At 34.8% G+C, this 18265-nt stretch overlaps 3 protein-coding genes across 4 annotated transcripts; 2 read left to right on the top strand and 1 right to left on the bottom strand.

Moving 5' to 3' along the window:
* Positions 1 to 362: 362 nt before the first annotated feature.
* On the bottom strand, positions 363 to 1406 carry LOC135835245 (uncharacterized). The gene is made up of 3 exons (XM_065349412.1): positions 997 to 1406; positions 755 to 912; positions 363 to 680 (listed from the first exon to the last, which is right to left on the bottom strand). Exons 1-3 carry the CDS (start codon positions 1252 to 1254, stop codon positions 608 to 610), a joined length of 489 nt encoding a protein of 162 aa, XP_065205484.1. The 5' UTR covers positions 1255 to 1406; the 3' UTR covers positions 363 to 607.
* Positions 1407 to 1605: 199 nt separating this feature from the next.
* On the top strand, positions 1606 to 16174 carry LOC135835243 (uncharacterized). 2 transcript variants are annotated; one of them, XR_010556847.1, is made up of 3 exons: positions 1606 to 1756; positions 11953 to 14991; positions 15315 to 16174. XR_010556847.1 is itself a non-coding variant. In XM_065349408.1 (2 exons), exon 2 carries the CDS (start codon positions 11984 to 11986, stop codon positions 13823 to 13825), a length of 1842 nt encoding a protein of 613 aa, XP_065205480.1. In that variant the 5' UTR covers positions 1606 to 1756; positions 11953 to 11983; the 3' UTR covers positions 13826 to 16174. The 2 variants fall into 2 exon arrangements, 1 of the variants encoding a protein (XP_065205480.1); XM_065349408.1 differs by having other exon boundaries at positions 11953 to 16174.
* A 543-nt stretch (positions 16175 to 16717) lies between these two features.
* LOC135835244 (zinc finger matrin-type protein 5-like) lies at positions 16718 to 18265 on the top strand. Its single transcript, XM_065349411.1, has 3 exons — positions 16718 to 17053; positions 17124 to 17261; positions 17346 to 18265. The coding sequence occupies exons 1-3, from the start codon at positions 16927 to 16929 to the stop codon at positions 17576 to 17578; spliced, it is 498 nt and encodes a 165-aa protein (XP_065205483.1). The 5' UTR covers positions 16718 to 16926; the 3' UTR covers positions 17579 to 18265.

An 18265-nucleotide genomic window follows, 5' to 3' on the forward strand; every position in this document is an offset into this window, starting at 1 on the left:
AAAAAGAGATTTCAAGATTAAAACCTGAGAACCTATTCAGCCTTCAAAGTACTCACTGTTTTGAGCATTCCATTTACTGGTACTATTGATCAACTCTTAGTCTACCCTTAAGTTACTTTCTTCAGCCGTACACATGCTCCTCCTATTCCTACTCGGTTCTCTCACACCTCATTTTTTTATTATTATTTTTTTTTCCAAAAAATGGAAAATTTGCTCGTTTTTATTGAAAAAAATTGTAATTATCCATCACAACCGATTATTAAGGTACAGAAGAACTTAAAAAGTGAATGGAACTGAATTAGGATTTGGAAGGAGAAAAATAAAATCGGTCGAGTTGTGTAAATTAATAATTGAAGTCCAAATCAAAGTTAATTTTTGTATATTATATGTACATACTTTTGTAATGAAATGCATAAATAAATGTACATATAAGTACCTACTTAATTATTACATTCACAATACCTACCTAACTCAACAGCTCACACAAAGAAAAAAAAATTACTCCAAAAGTGTACAAGTGAGTTCATATTCACCGACAGAAACATTACGATGAATATTAAATAAAAAATTACACATTTGTGATCGTTATTCGACAACATTACAATACCTATTCCATATCCGATTCCACTTCCGATGATGATGATGTTGTATCGTCGTCATCGTCTCGAGTATTCTCCCAACTGAAATTAAAAACAATGATTATTTATTTAGGTTGACCCTTACGAAACAAAAAATAATGAAAAATAAGTCTTACACTTTTCGTAATAAGGAATGCAACTTCCTCAACTCATTACGTAATCTCTTCGCATCTTTTTCGACACTGGATTGCTCTAGGTTTAAAGATGGAAATTTTCGGAAACCGTATCCCTCCACGGAAGAATGATTCAGATTGTTGTTGGAATGCGCGTTACGCTGAAATAAAATCCATATACTTGTTGATAACTAAATATTTACAAATAAAATTACGAAGTAGGTAAATACTCTTATAGTTCTTACGCTTAAGGCAATGTAGTTGTCGTGATCGGGAACCATTTTCAATCTAAATTCGAACGGCATATCCATGCCAAAGGCTCTCCGTTCAAATTTATTGTCATCAACCTGGATGAAGCCCATTATTTTTAAATACCAGTGGAAGATACTGCGCGAAATATCTCTCTGTGACATCTTATTCTTCGCATTTTCTTGTTGCAAACTATGTAACAGTTCCATAACATCAATTTCGTCGGCCATTACCGTGTCACAATCAGATTCCATTTTTGCAAAAAAAAAAAAAAATCAACGCACTTAAGAGATTTTAATGTTTCGCCGTGGAAGCCGAATTACGTTACTAAGACTAACACAGGATCATCGGATATTTTCGTTCCAGAGAAGTCCGTCGCAATCTATAGCGAAAAGGACCACATGTGCCAACAGTGCCACACAGAATCAACCATAACTGTCCACCGTCCCAGTCCAGGAGAAAAGGTTGCACTTTGTCAATTCATCAATTGTAATACTGGAATCAGTTTCACATGCGTATTTCTACGTCCTTTTATCATTTGTAACTCCTGTGGTCTTTTTGTTATATTTCAACGTGGTCTGGCTTATTACATAAAAGAAAAGTGATGTTTGAACTACATACCTACGTATTTTTTGTTATTTCTACGTATGGTAGGCTACATTTATGTATACACAATGATCATTAGTCAACAACATTTTCAAGTGAAATATCGTGAGGCGAGGTTCGAAGTATCTATTCCAGGCTGTTAAATAATTGGTGAGTACCTGCATATATTTGATATTATTTAAAGTTTTTCTGAACCATGTTTATTGTTTAGGAAATTACGTAGTCGCGATCAAACTACATATCAATAATCGAGAGTAACTATCTGTCTTTTTCGCCACAGTTGAACGTCACTCGGCAAAAAATAATGCTAAAAATTACATCATTGTACATATTAAATTTTACGATTTATTGAATGGTATTTTGCATCCGAAGCATTAGAAAAATCGCATTTGTATAAAAATTACCTACCTACTTCAAGTCACCAAAAAATCGTAAAATTTTAACCAAAGCAAAAATTGCGTTTAAAATAGTACAACTTGTTAGAATGACTTCAAAACAATTAAAAATAACCAATAAGTGATAATTTGAGCAAAATTTTGTCAAATTTGAACCGTAAATACCTTTACCTACTTACAAGAGCACCTCTTGAGGTGTCACTCTCCGATTTGAACGGGAGCGCGATTTTTGGAATGAGTATAGTCTAAAACCCCCAAAACCAAATTTTCAGCTTCCCAAGTTCATTTTTCGATTTTTGGCGAATTTTTGAAAATTCAAAATTGACTTGTTTTTGGCGATTTATGCTTTTTTTTGAAAGTACGTACTTGATCAGTAAAAATGGTCAAAATAAGTCCCAAAACTAATATTAATTACCCAAATCCAAATTTCACAATTTCCAGCCATTCTGAAGCCTCCAGCGCGATTTTCAATTTCTCCAGAATTTTGACACCAAAAAGTGCTCTAGAAATCGAAAACAGTTCGATTTTTTGGGGGACAAAAAAAAGAGTTGGCATTTCGTTAGTATCTTATTAACATTCAAGAAAATGGACATTTCGGATTTTTTGACTGGCACAATAGGGAGCTGGAGCTTCAAAACCCCCATTTTTCGAAGTTGGCGGGGGACAAAAATTTTTTTTTTAATTTGGTAGAGGACACTCTCCCGAGTATAGATATATACTTTTTTTGAGTTGGATTCCGGCACAGTTGCGTTCCAGAGCAGCATAAAGGCAATTTTTTGCCAATTTTGGCACTTTTTCACATAAAAACGACTCTGTGGAAGCAATACGGCCTGGGGGACAAAAAATACGCACCTACATGATTGCATCCATTCATCCCACGCTGATAGAGACCAACTTTGTGAAAAACGGCCGGCACAATGACCCGCAGTGGATTTTCAAAGTTACGCATCCGGGCCATGTCATTTAAAAAAATGGATGTTTGACATTTTGACAACGTGACCGTGCGACCTATCAAAGTGGGTCGAAAATCTCAATGAAAATTTTTTTTGAGCGTCTCATGAAAATTTTGAGCTAAAAAATTGTATGAATAATTTCTCAAATAGGTACTTTTAGTCTGTTGTAACATGTGACCTATACAAAATGGTTAAAATTTTGCGAGGAAACCGAAAATTTCAATAAAATTTTTTTTGAGTGTTTCATGAAAATTTTGAGCTAAAAAAATTGCATGAATCATTTTTCAAGTAGGTACATACATATTATGCCATCAGTCTGTTGCAACATGCGACCTATGCAAATGGGTTAAAATTTCGCGAGAAAACCGAAAATCTCAATGAAAATTTTTTTGAGCATCTCATGAAAATTTTGCAGTAAAAAAATTTTATTAACCATTTCTCAAGTATTTTCAGTCTGTTGTAACATGCGACCTATGTGAAATGGTTGAATTTTTGGGTAAAATATAAGTAAAGATTTGGATAGATTTTTATAAAAGGCTTATCTCAACAATCTTGAGCCTCAAAAATCTTGTAAATTGTTCAGTATTTTCAATGAAATATCCTCAAGATCGCTTCAGTTTGGTAAACTCAACACAAAACGGATACAAAATTTTGCCGAATCTGATACCCCCACCAGGCACAATCGTAGTTCACTAGATGGCACTGGTGCCGTCCAGTTTATATGTTATTTTATGCTCTGAACGTTGACGAACAAGAACCACTCAAGAAAGGCACATATTGCATCATCCGTTACTCCAACTATTCCTCATCGCCAACCTTTTGACTTACACAATCATTATGTCTGCATTTTCCAACAATTAGTAGGTATTTTTTTGGAATATGATGAGTATTAAAAGTGAAAATATTAGGTATCTATGAAAATCAGTAAAATCAAATTTCATCAACATCTTGTTGTTTTACATGGAATTTCCAACCCTATATCAGAAGTCGGATTACGTACCTACTTCATTAAAAATAGGGAAAAAATAATGTGACTCATGGGGCTCAAAATTGTTGAGCTTTGCTTTCTAAACATGAAAAAAAAACTATTCAAATATTTGTATTTCACGCAAAATTTTAACCCTTCCGTATACTTAGGTTGTTACAACAGTTTGAAAGTACTTTAGAAATGATTCATGCAATTTTTTTAGCTCAAAATTTTCATGAGACACTCAAAAAAAATTTACATTGGAATTTTCGGTTTCCACGCAAAATTTTAATCATTTTGTATACCTAGGTCACATGTTACAACAGACTAAAAGTACCTATTTGAGAAATTATTCATACAATTTTTTAGCTCAAAATTTTCATGAGACGCTCAAAAAAAATTTTCATTGAGATTTTCGGTTTTCTCGCAAAATTTTAACCCACTTTGATAGGTCGCCGGTCACGTTGTCAAAATGTCAAACATCCATTTTTTTAAATGAAATGGCCCGGATGCGTAACTTTGAAAATTCACTGCGGGTCATTGTGCCGGCCGTTTTTCACAAAGTTGGTCTCTATCAGCGTGGGATGAATGGATGCAATCATGTAGGTGCGTATTTTTTGTCCCCCAGGCCGTAATGCTTCCACCGAGTCGTTTTTATGTGAAAAAGTGCCAAAATTGGCAAAAAATTGCCTTTATGCAGCTCTGGAACGCAACTGTGCCGGAATCCAACTCAAAAAAAGTATATATTGATAAATAAGGTATAGACTTAATACTTAGTCGTGAGGTAACGAGAGAGTATTCAGACTAAAGTGTGATGCTTGCTAGCCACATTAAGTACACAACAATTGGGATTCGCACAGAGAGTTATGTACTTAATGTGTTCCCTATTCACTTAATGTAATCAGCCACTGCTAATTAAACACTACTTACCCCGGCTAGGTGCGCGAATAGCGATTTTATCACAGTTATTTATCATAAAAAAGTACACGAGGAATAAATACGCGATTATTTACTCGAACTTGTATTACACGAATAAAAATGGTTTACAATAACGACTTATTACAAACGGAAAAAGAACTTAACACAAATAACTTAATCGAAATAATGACCTTAATTAGACATAAAAAACCTTTAACCGAGGGCCTGAGCTCTCCTGTATTTTAGGGTACTTTTAACTTGTCAATTCGCGACTCTTGTCGTTGTAGAACTGCGACGAGTTTAGGTAGCTAATTTGGCTAGCCAGCCAAATTAGCACCTTGACCATGCCTATTGTTACCAGATTGGTAAAGGGTTGACATACGAGTATGCTACTATTGACGAATATATTGGTAGTGGCTTTAAGGCATATACTTCCTACTCTAACAATATCTATACTCGGGAGAGTGTCCTCTACCAAATTAAAAAAAAAATTTTTGTCCCCCACCAACTTCGAAAAATGGGGGTTTTGAGGCTCCAGCTCCCTATTGTGCCAGTCAAAAAATACGAAATGTCCATTTTCTTGAATGTTAATAAGATACTAACGAAATGCCAACTCTTTTTTTTGTCCCCAAAAACGGTCAACTCAAATGACACTTTTTCGCGCTTAGACTGTAGACGCGCGATTTTTCAATTTCTCCAGAATTTTGAATTTCCTCCAGAAGGCGTGAATATGTTGGGCAGCTAAAAATCTGGTTGTGTATTACACTCGACCTGTTCAACGAGTTTATCCACATTTGAGCCGATTTTGAGAGTGACACCTCAAAAGTGGTTTTTTGACCAGCTTTTTTCAAAATTAAAAAATCCAAAACATCAAAAGTTTCCCGTTTGTGAGGAAATGTTTGAAATTCACTTGAATCGCTGTATTTGTCCAAAACTAATCCCCCAAATCCAAATTTCACAATTTCCAGCCATTCTGGACCCTCCAGCGCAATTTTTTAATTTCTCCAGAATTTTGAATTAGCTCCAGGAGGCGATGAATATGCAGTTGGGCAGCTAAAAATCGAGTTGTGTATACTCGACCTGTTTAACGAGTTTATCTACATTTGAGCCGATTTTGTGAGTGACACCTCAAGAGTGGCTTTTTGACCAGTTTTTTTCAAAATTAAAAAATCCAAAAAATCAAAAGTTTCCCGTTTGTGAGGAATATTTTTGAAATTTGCGCGAATCGCTGTATTTTGTCCATAACTAACCCCCCAAATCAAAAATTTACAATTTCCAATCATTCTGGAACCTCCAGCGTGATTTTTCAATTTCTCCAGAATTTTGAATTATCTGCAGAAGGCGTGAATATGAAGACAGCAATTCGCACAAATTACAAAAATTTCCTCACAAACGGTAAACGTTTGTTTTTTTTGATTTTTTAATTTTGAAAAAAGCTGGTCAAAAGCCACTTTTGATGTTTCATTCACAAAATCGGCTCCAATGTGGATAAACTCGTTTAACAGTTCGAATATAGTGCACAATTCGATTTTTAGCTGCCCAACTTCATATTCACGCCTTCTGGAGCAAATTCAAAATTCTGGAGAAATTGAAAAATCGCGCTGGAGGCTCCAGAATGGCTGGAAATGGTGAAATTTGGATTTGGGTAATTAATATTAGTTTTGGGACTTATTTTGACCATTTTTACTGATCAAGTACGTACTTTTTTAAAAAAGGCATAAATCGCCAAAAACAGTCAATTTTGAATTTTAAAAAATTCGCCAAAATTCGAAAAATGAACTTGGGCAGCTGAAAATTTGTTTTTGGGGGTTTTAGACTATGATCTTTCCAAAAATCGCGGTCCCGTTCAAATCGGAGTGTGTCACCTCAAAAGGTTCCCTTGTTGGTATCCGAGGAGACGAACAAAAAATGTTAAATTATGACTAGTAGTTGCCTACCTTATGGAGTTGAAGGAGCCACGTGCTACGCAAAACTCGAAATTTAACGATTTTGAAAAAATAATCAAAAATAAGAAAATGTTGGAATTATTTAAACGATGGCCATGGCATAACCCATAGTACCTACTCGAGTAGGCGAACAATAATGTTATTATAACAGAGGGACAGTTGCGATAAGGCCATTTTTTTGGCCCCAGACAGTGGTTAGTCAACCCAAAATGACTGGGTTTTTTTGGGTTCCAGGGGTTCCCAAAGTTATGAGTAAAAAAATAATTTTAGGAACCACTGAGTATTATTTTCAAAAACTCTGTTTGAACCCGTTAAACGTTATGCGAGGAAATTTTTCTATTTTCGACCTTCGAGGGCAAAACAATGGGGAGGGGGGGGGTGGGTTAATGTTTGAAAAATTTTGTAACCACCATTTTGAACCTACCCCTTTGAGCGCAGCTAAAAAGCTTTCAACAGTTTATTAGTATCTGAAAGAGCTTCGTACTACCAAATTTTGAACTCAATAAACTTTTACACTGGTACTCAAAAATCCAATTTTCCACGGGCACGTTTTCGTAAATTCGATATTTTGGGAACCCGTAGAAAACTAGAAACCTGCGATTTGCGCCAAACGTTTACGTTTTGAGGTATGTGTTCAATAATCTAGACGAGAATGTTAAATTAAGCTCCCTGTGTATTCGCCATTTGGAACCCTTTTTTTTAGAGCCCCCCCCCACTTTTGGCACCCAATTAAAAAAGGGCTTTTATGTATATTTTTACAAATAAAGTTGAGAATTTACATTTGAAACACATGTAGCAAGAGCTTGATAATTTTTCATTTGATTTTCCCCGTAACTTTCAAAATTGAGCTATTTTGGGTCCAATTCTGAGATTTAACTCTTCGAAAAGATGTTAAAATCATGATTTCAACAAAGTAAAAATCCCAGTTACAGGAAAAATCAAATGAAAAATTATCGAGCCTTGCTATAGTGTGTTTCAAATGTAAATTATTGGTTTTCCTACTTTTGTCTTGAATTTTTTCCCAAACATCCAAAAATGGTTGATTGTCGATGAAGTCTGGTTTTTTCTAAAAATGCCGAATAAAAGTCCTTTTTTTCACAAAAATGCAAACAACTTTTTTTGACGTTGATATAGTTCAAACAAGCACAACTAGCTAAATTGATATGGATTATTCTCACTACCTACCTATTTAGATTTTTCCTAATATTTCCTAAGGGAGAAATATTAGTGTTGTTTGCCAGGATAGCTCAATAGTAGAGGCTTTTTAAACGTTATGCCGAATGAATATATGCAATTATTATGTAGTGACAAGAGAAATATATTCTAACACCAAAACAATTTAAGATCATTTTATTAAAACGTAATTTACAAAGACAGCATCAAATCTTTTAACAAATATTTATGGTTGCCTGAGAGCCGTTTTAAGGCAGAGATAGAACATTTTTACATGGGTGTGATTTAATACCACGACAAAAAAGGGCGTCAGCACGACAAGCATAGGCACTTTCACGCCAGAAAAATCATTACCACGACTAAATTGGAAATTCCCGACAATAAAGAGCTTACCACGACATAAAAGGTACTCCAACGACAAAATAATGTATCAAACGACGAATTAAAAAATTCACGACATTTTATTACTTTCAACTGCTATATAAGGCAATGCACGACAAAATTTTTCTATCAAAAACAGGCATTTCACCGACAGAAATAAACGTTTAAAAATATTAAAATGATACCAAAAAAACGAAGTAAGTATGTAAAAAATTGCTGTTTATAGAAGTAATGTTTTGTGGACTTTGATGGATGGCCCCCCTTCGTTTTTTGACCTCAGGTACGAAGCGAAAGGGGGCTAAGGGGCGACAGTTTGCCCCCCTCCGGTTCTGCAAAAGTAGGAAAAACTTGGGAAATTGTGAGAAATTCAAGAAAGTTAGGAAAATACAAAAATTCCAACAATATTTTAGTTTCAGTTTTTAAAAATTCAAATTTTTTACAATCATGTATTTAATTATCGTTCATTTGCCGACAAAATCGCCGATCTATCCTCAAAATTCTCATTTTTCCCCTAAGATTTTGCTCTCGCTTCGCTTAGGCCCATTTAGTTCTCTTCTACTGAGTTACAATTTCACTCAAATTTTTTTGAAAGGAACCCTCAGTTGAATATTTGTCAAAATTTGTACAAAATGTGATTGTAATTGAACTGATAATGTTCTGTCGTGTATGAAATTATTTTGTCGTGAATACTGCGTATTTCGTTATTAAATCGTTGTCGTTCATAAATAGTTTATTGTCGGGGGTCATCTGGCGTGGAACTTCATCATTTTTCGTCGTTCATTCATCTTTTATGAACGAAAAAATGCTTGTCGTGATGACGCCCTTTTTCGTCGTGCGAAAAATATTTCCCCTTTTTACATCAAAGTACCATAAAGTAACACTTGCATTTATCAAAGCTACCGATTACAAACATAACTTTGATAGGTAAAAATAGTTATTTGAGCCAAAGAGAACAAGATGTAATTTTGTCTAACTCCATTCGAAAGGTATTTTTTAATAAATTAATTGAGTCAGTATCCACACCCCCAAGTGCTGTGCTATACTTTCCCATCTACTCTAATTAATCGCTAATGTTAAATTAATTAGACATGAGTAAGTTATTTCAAACTTACCAAACTATACACGTTTTCCATCTCTATCAGGGGCCTTACTAGTACCAAAGGCGGCGATGGAACTTAACTAAACGAGGTGCACTTTAATTCTTTGCACAATGCGTGCCTGGCCGGTTCAGGGTACATTGCCAAAAAGATACAAATTAATGATCATCGGATCCATGACCAAATTAACATTGAATTAACCACTGACTGGAGTGGCGTAAATTAAAAGAGAAGACCATGATTTTCATCATCACTACTGTGAATAATTTCTACTATCAAAGTATCAAGTAAGAAATTATATGATAAAATCACACCAATACAGACGTTCGCGACGAGGTACCTTTTCACTGCAGGTTTAGGAGCCAAGTGGTTTTTGGCGCTAAAACGATTCAATTTATAGAAAATAGGGTTAAATAGGGACCTCCCTCTAGTCACGTGGTAAAAAGGGGTAAGAAATGCTCGCGGCATCAGTATATTTCAAAGGGATTCCGCGACCTGCCAAAAAAGCGAGCATTCTTTACAATAAATTTTGATAAATAATGTTCTTATTTTCCTATCTCGAGCTATAAATGTCGCGGGGGCTGTCAATGTCAACCCTTGTCTTATAAAGAACTCAACTAAATAAGAAGGGTTGACCACCTGTGACGTCATCTGCACGAATACAGAGTACTAAATAGTTAACACGTTTCCGAATAATATTATAAGTAGGTATATTTTGCATCCCTATAGCTGGTACCTATCATAGGAACCACCTAAGGTGATGCGGGCCATCTACACTATGTCAACGTTTCAAAAAAAAAATCCAATGTTCTGACAAAATTGCCAAAAATATGTTGTCAAAAAGTCAATGTTTTTTTTTGTCAGTATTGTCAGAAAGTTCCATTTTTGGCCAAAATTGTCAAGAGTCCTACAATTTGTGTTTTTTTTGCCACAATTGTCAAGAGTCTATTTTTTGTTCTCAATGAAAAAAGTCCCGTTTTTCGCCAAAATTGTCGAAAAAACGTTCACTTTGCACCCATCCAAATCCTCAGAGAGTTTCATTTTTTTGTTAATCAAGTTGTAAAAACCCCTGTAATTGTATTTTCAAGTCTCAGTTTTTTGTCAAAATTGTCAATAAGTTTGAAGTTGAAATTTTCAAAAATCCAGCATTTTGTTCATGTAAAAAAAGCCCAGCTCTTCGTCAAAATTGATGAAAAAAGTCCCATTTTGTGTCCGAATAATGGTCAATGATAGTTAAGTACAATTTTTAAAATTTCCGAAAAAATATACATAAATGTTTTGCGCTGAAATCGCCGAAAACGTAAACGGAAGAGTCTCAGATTTGGGTCAAAATTGTCAGAAAGTTCCACTTTATGTCAAAATTGTCAATAATTCTAGTTTCTGTCAAAAGTTCAAAATTATGTCAAAAAATACAGTTTCTGTCGTAATCGCTTATATGTATGATGATCCTTATTTTTTTTGCCAATAATTGTCAAAAGCCCCGTTTTCTGTTCGTGTGCAAAAAAAAATTTTCGCCAAAATTGCTAAAAAAAAAAGATTGCAAAAATTGTCAAAAAAGTTTCTTGTTTTGCTAAAATAGTAAAAAAAATCAGGGATGAAAAGCTAGCCGAAACCTGAAAGCCGAGCAGATTTTTGCACTGAGCCAAAAGCTAAAAGTTTGCAAGTTTCATTTTTTCCAAGCCAAAAGCTAGCCAAAGGTTTCATTTTTTTTTGGCTTTTTCAAAGGCCTTTTTTGCAGAAATGAATTCTCTAAACTCAGAAGAAACAAAAAAATGAACAAAATTTCATACAAATTACAATTTCATTTTAATGCGATTTAATGAAATGAAAAAAAAAGAAAATAATTCTAGCAATCACTAATTATTAAATCAATGTACCTGATCTAATTTTTAACCCCCTTTTTTTGTAAATTGATGGTGTATCAGCTAAAAGTTTAAAGTCAAAAGCTTAAAGCCAAAAGTTTAAAGCTAAAAACTGAAAGCTGTTAAATTGAAAATACATATAAGGGAAAGCCATTGGAAGCCAAAAGTTTGGCTACAGCAAGCCTTAAAAATCGAGATAGCCGAAAGCTAAAGCCAAAAGTTTCAATTTTGAAATTTCAAGCTAAAAGCCAAAAGTTGAAGTTTCATTTTAAGACTTTTCATCCCTGAAAAAAATCTCAATTTTTTGAAAAAGTTTCTGTTTTTGTCAAAGTGGTCACAATTTTAATTTTTTGGCAAAAAGTTATGTTTTGACAAAAATTGCTACTTTTATCCCAAACGTCCTTTTATTTTTACGCCAAAATTTTCAAAAAATCCAATCTTCTGTTGATGCGAAAAAATTGGTTTTTTTCGCCAAAATTCCGCAAGAAAGACGTTTCATTTTATGCCAAAATTGTCATTAATTCAAAATAGAGATCTTTTATATGTAGATATTTGTACATATTTATGTGCATGTGACCGTATTCTCATAACTAGCGCATGGCATGGCACCTGCTCCCCTCATGGCACTAATTCGATACTTATTACAATTTCTAGGTTCACTTGAAGTTAATCTACCGCTCTGAAAATGGCTGAAACCACTTCTGAGGTGTGTGATATCTTTCAAACGAATCCCCCAACGCTGCGAGAATTGGCAGCGATCGCTATTAATCTGCAAATATGGCGTGATGAATTGCAGAGATTACGTACAAGCGATACCTGGGAGCAGTTTGATCCACACGAACATGTTAAAAATATTTTATTGGAAACTCACTTGCCTGATTTACAATCTGGTATTTACCGCATGCTTAAAAAATATGTCAAGGTATTTGGCTATTCATTGAGATGGTGGGCAAAAACTCATCATGGAAGAATATTTCGTTTCTTTTGTAACCACCAGTCTTACTTAGATGTGTTAGAACGCTTTGATGATTTTATATGCGATTTCGACGGTAGGATACATGAAGATTGGACAGCCAAGCGCATGATGCAATGTCCAAGATTTGATGTTAGTGAAAGGTTCTCCATTGCTTGCATGCATTTTTTCGAAGATGACATCAAAGAACTGTGGCCACTTGTATCAGAAAATGAGCAGAGCTATAACGTCACATTTAATGATAGCCCGCAACTATGTTACTGGATTTATCGTCTTAGAAATACATTGGATATGATACAAAACAGCAGGAATGATTCTGTTGATGAAATAATGATTCAAAAGTGCATAATTCATAGAGCAGCGGTAAAATATTTTTGGAATCGTATGCCTTTGGAAAATCGAGTGAGGACAGCCATCACCCAGTGTGACTATGAGGATATAGACGAGTACTTCATGAATTTTATTTTGCCAAAATTGTATGATCAACAGCTCGCACAAGTTGTCAGAGAGGAAGGCAGTAAGATTATGCATAGCATGTTGAGAGACGGTCATCGTTACAAGGAAGAGTTCGTTTTAAGGGCTTGGATGCACATTAAAAATGTTATGAGCGAACGTGATTTTGCCAATCTCGTTGCGAAAATGTTGCTAACTCAGGGTATCTGCAAAAAATTGGATTATGAGTTTGAACGCGATCCCGACAGCTTGGTGTATTTGTGTCGTGAAATATGGAACAGTGCTCCTAATGATTTAAAACGATCTTCAACCAGAGTCATTTTATCTGACAGCAGGTTATTCAAAAAAAGATGTTCTATTATTCACGATTTTCAATTGTATTCGAACGACTTCGAGTTCCTATTCACGATTTTGTCCGATGCAAGCTTCAAAGAAAGAAGCTCATTCTGGCATAACTGCTGGCATAATTTGATTTTGGAGTTTCGAAGCAAACATTTGCAACAAATGATGAAACTTTGCTTTAAATATGATCGCGAGATCATTCAATTTAAAGAAGAAGTCATCGCAACGAATGCAAAAGTACATCAATTCTGTGTTTCATTATTGCATTGTTCACATTTTGGTAAATTAAATAAATTTATAGATTTTTTGTGGTCTGACATACAAGCAGCGAGAAATTTCAAACAGCAAATACTCCTGTTAGCTTTTTTCACCAAAGATTGTTACTTTAATCGTATAATTGTCCGAAATCCGAAATACTTTAACGAATTCGTCAACGATGCATATAACAACGTTGATCTATCCAATGACTTTAAAAATCAACTCATGTTGTCTCCTTCGGTACAATCTTGTTTGTCAAACTATGCTCGTTCATTTTGCTGTCTGGATGAAATAATGGACTTCATCGACACTTTGGTTTTGAGAGAAGAGACTCTAGTGCAGATCAAAATGAGCATGATAGATTCCTTAAAAGGGCGTTTGTCTTCAGTTGAAATGAGTCCACGCGATTTACGTTTGTTGGAGCAATCGAATCAATTTTTATTGTGGTGTTTGGGGAGTGAGGAGGAAGTTACGAAATTCAAGCTGAACTTAAATCCGTAATTTAGCATACCATAGTAAACCTATATCACAAGTAATTTATGTCAGATAACTTTGCTTGATAGAATTCAAACTAATGTGACATAGTCTAAGCGGTTCGGTTTAGGTATATGTAGGTTTAAAAATTAATTATAAACTCGCAAGATTTCATTCATCATCTCATCTCATTCATCAGTATCTTCTAAGATCAGAACTCATTCGCGTTTTATTTTTCAAAACTGACAAGGAAACCTCTTGAGGTGTCCGCCTCCGATTTGAACGGGACCACGATTTTTGGAAAGAGCATGTTCTGAACCCCCCAAAACCAAATTTTCAGCAGCCCAAGTTCATTTTTCGATTTTTGGCGAATTTTTGAAATTCCAAAATTGACTGTTTTTGGCGATTTATGCATTTTTTTAAAAAGTACGTACTTGATCAGTAAAAATGATCAAAATAAATCCCAAAACTAATATTAATTACCCAAATCCAAATTTCACCATTTCCAGCCATTCTGGAGCCTCCAGCGCGATTTTCAATTTTTCCAGAATTTTGAATTTGCTCCAGAAGGCATGAATAAGTATGTAGTTGGGCAGCTAAAAATCGAGTTGTGTATTATACTCGACCTGTTTAACGAGTTTATCTACATTTGAGCCGATTTTCGGAGGAAGACTCCAAGAGTGGTTTTTGACCAGTTTTGAAAATAGATAGTCAAAAACCACTCTTGAAGTCTTCCTCCGAAAATCGGCTCAAATGTGTATAAACTTGTTAAACAGATCGAGTATAACACACAACTCGATTTTTAGCTGCCCAATTTCATATTCACGCCTTCTGGAGCAAATTAAAAATTCTGGAGAAATTTAAAAATTGCGCTGGAGGCTCCAGAATGGCTGGAAATGGCGGAATTCGGCCTCGGGGGCTTTGTTATAGACAAAATACAGAGATTCGCGCAAATTTCAAAAATTTCTTCACAACCGGTAAAATTATTAAAAATTCTGGAGAAATTTAAAAATCGCGTTGAAGGCTCCAGAATGGCTGGAAATGGCGGAACTCGGCCTCAGAGGGTTTGTTGTGGACGAAATACATACAGCGATTCGCGCAAATTTCAAAAATTTCCTCACAAACGGTAAAAATTTGATTTTTTTGGATTTCTTATTGCTATGAAAAAAGGTGGTCAAAAAACCACTCTTGAGGTGTCCCTCCCAAAACCGACTCAAATGTGGATAAACTCGTTAAACAGAGATCGAGTATAACACACAACTCGATTTTTAGCTGCCCAACTTCATATTCATGCCTTCTGGAGCAAATTCAAAATTCTGGAGAAATTGAAAAGTAGTGCTGGAGGCTCCAGATCGGTAGGAAATGGCGGAATTCGGTTTCTGTAGGTTGGTTATGGAAGAAATACAGCGATTTGCACAAATTTCAAAAATTTCCTCGCAATCGTGAAACTTTTGGATTTTTTTGGATTTTTTATTTGAAAAAAACTGGTCAAAAACCCACTCTTGAGAGTCTTGAGGTGTCCCTTCCAAAACCGACTCAAATGTGGATAAACTTGTTAAACAGATCGAGTGTAACACACAACTCGATTTTTAGCTGCTCAACTTCTTATTCACGCCTTCTGGAGCTGGAGAAATTTTAAAATTCCGCTGGAGGCTCCAGAATGGCTGGAAATGGTGGAACTTGACTTCGGTGTGGGGGGGGGGGTTGTTTTGGACAAAATACAGCGATTCCTGCAAATTTCAAAAATTTCCTCGCAAACCCAACTTCTTATTCACGCCTTCTGGAGCAAATTAAAAATTCTGGAGAAATTGTAAAATAGCGCTGGAGGCTCCAGAATGGCTGGAAATGGCGAAATTTGGATTTGGGGGGTTAATATCAGTTTTAGGATTTATTTTGAACATTTTTACTGATCATGTACCTACGTACTTTTTAAAAAAATGCATAAATCACAAAAATAGTCAATTTTGCATTTCAAAAATTCGCCAAAAATCGAAAAATGAACTTTGGCAGCTGAAAATTTGGATTTGGGAGTTTTAGAACATGCTCTTTCCAAAAATCGCGGTCCCGTTCAAATCGTAGATGGACACCTCAAGAGGCTCCCTTGTGAGTTGAATAGTTTACTTGGGTACCAATTTTTATGGTAATTTTATGACCTTTTTTTAAAATTTGAAATTACTGTTAGCCTACCTATAGGTATTATTAGTTCTTTCAATTGTATTGTATTACCGATATTTTTAAACATTTTATGTAGGTAAGTAGGTTGTAACCTTATGAATGAGCTGTGTGAGTAATTTTATTCATTGTTTGTTCAGGGTTGCTTATTTGTGATTAGCCGAATCAACCTAAAAAAATATAAACATGATGTGATTTTGTTTATTTGAATCTCAGAATACAATATTTTGCGCGTAATGGTATTTGTTTCTCAATTAAAATCTAGGTAGGTAAGTATTCTTAAAAAAAAAAAAATGTAAATATTTGAATATTGATTATTACTGGAAAATTGCTAAGAACTAATCATTCGATTCGATATCGAAGAAGGAAACCCAGTAAAAAATTTGCTTCGAAAAAATATTTAAAAATTGTCTAGTTTTGTAAAATAGACAGAAAGAAACGACTGAAAAAATTGATAGAAAAGTTCAAAAGCCACTAGAGAAGAATGTGGTAGATTAAAATTAAAGACAGTAATAGAAATTAGAAAGTCACAACCTATGAAAAAATAGCTGGGATGGGAAACTAGGGAAACTGGTGATAAATCTTTGTAAATTTGGCGAAAAAACTAAACTAGAAAATTTTAAAAAATCAGAAACAGAAATTTAGTTCTCCAATTACTAGAAAACTGGTGGCCGTAAAAAACAGTCATACATTTTTTACAAATCAGAAGTACGCTCTCTGGCGAATTAGTTTGCAACTAGTGAAAGCTAAAGCAAACCGAATTGTTTACATTTCGCTCAAATGATAAGGTGAATTTTATTTTTAGTTCATGATAAAAGTTAAAGTTTGAAAACTTATTGCAGCTTTCGCGTTCAACTCGTATCAACATCAACCTCGTTTGGTTGTGTAAGAAAAATCACTACGAACTCAGATAAGTCTTCCTTCTCGTGAAATTAATTCACTATTTTCTAATCAAAATGGGTAAACGTTACTTTTGTGATTACTGTGACCGATCCTTCGTGGACGAAATCCAAGCTCGTAAAAAACATCTGAACGGAACTGCTCACGTGAGAAATCGCCAAATCCACTACATGTCGTGTAGAGGTAATAACAATTTACATTATTAAATCCCATATTGTATTATTTTGATTGTTAATTTACCTCTATGTCATAGATCTGAAAACATTAATCGAAGAAGAAACCGTCAAAGAAGAATGCTTCAAGTTTAAAAGAACTGGCCAATGCCCGTTTGAGGAAAACTGTTACCGAAGTCATTACTCACGCGAGCAATTACAGTCTTTCAAGCAACAACGTACGTTATATCACTCATTTAATTGACCATTTTGTCGTTCGTGTTTCATGTACCTTATATGATTCTTTCTTTGTACGTTTATAGTAGCAGAACAAGAACTACAGAAAAAGCTCCGAGACTTGTCTGAAATAAAATCCATCGATTCGTGGTTAGATAAACGTAACACTGTGGATATTGGGACCGGCCAAGACCCCGATGATAGTCATACAACGCCATATGTACCTTTAGAATCGAATTTCTACAACTCACTGCCACCTTCGTTACGTCGCTTAGATTTCACCACCTTCGTAGACTTGGAGATACCAGAATGGGGTTAATATTTTGTGTGTATCGTACCATCATGGTTAAGGAATTGCTCAACGACGACGACGCGGTGTCGCCATTACCCCTTTTAATAAATCAAGCACCAATTTTTGTCGACTTGGTTGAAACTGTGTTCAGATGAAGAAAGCGTTAGCTGCGATATGAGTCAATAAGCTATTTTTACGTTGAACCACATAATACTGTACGATTAAATTTAAAAATCCGTCGAGATCCAAGGGTCATAAAATTTATCGTGAAATATTTTTATCTAATCCGTGTAAAAAAAAATGTGCTACGCGATGTGCACGATGGTATTTTTAATTCGTTATCTCGGTTAACGAGAACATTCCCGAGTTTATTTTATTCATCTCTCGATTACCTTTACTACATGAAAGACTTAGGGCCATTTGTACGCATCGTTCCCTTATCGATTAGCGAATATGGTTAACTAACACATTTTTTAATTGCTCAATTTTTTATTTGGTCCGTTAACGAACGGTTAATTGATAGTAACTGTGAGATGGTATTTATTTATGTATGTGAAATCGTTTTATTCTCGCCCACTCCCTGAATTTTTCACTCTTCGATGTTCGATAATGGCCCCTAATTTTTATTTTTTATATCATCGTTAATTTTTTCTTTGTTTTTTCAATACTTTTTAAAATTTACTTACGTACTAATAAATACAATTTGTTTAAAAA

The sequence above is a fragment of the Planococcus citri genome, chromosome 2, assembly GCF_950023065.1.
Source record: "Planococcus citri chromosome 2, ihPlaCitr1.1, whole genome shotgun sequence".
In the NCBI taxonomy this organism is placed as follows: Eukaryota; Metazoa; Arthropoda; class Insecta; order Hemiptera; family Pseudococcidae; genus Planococcus; species Planococcus citri.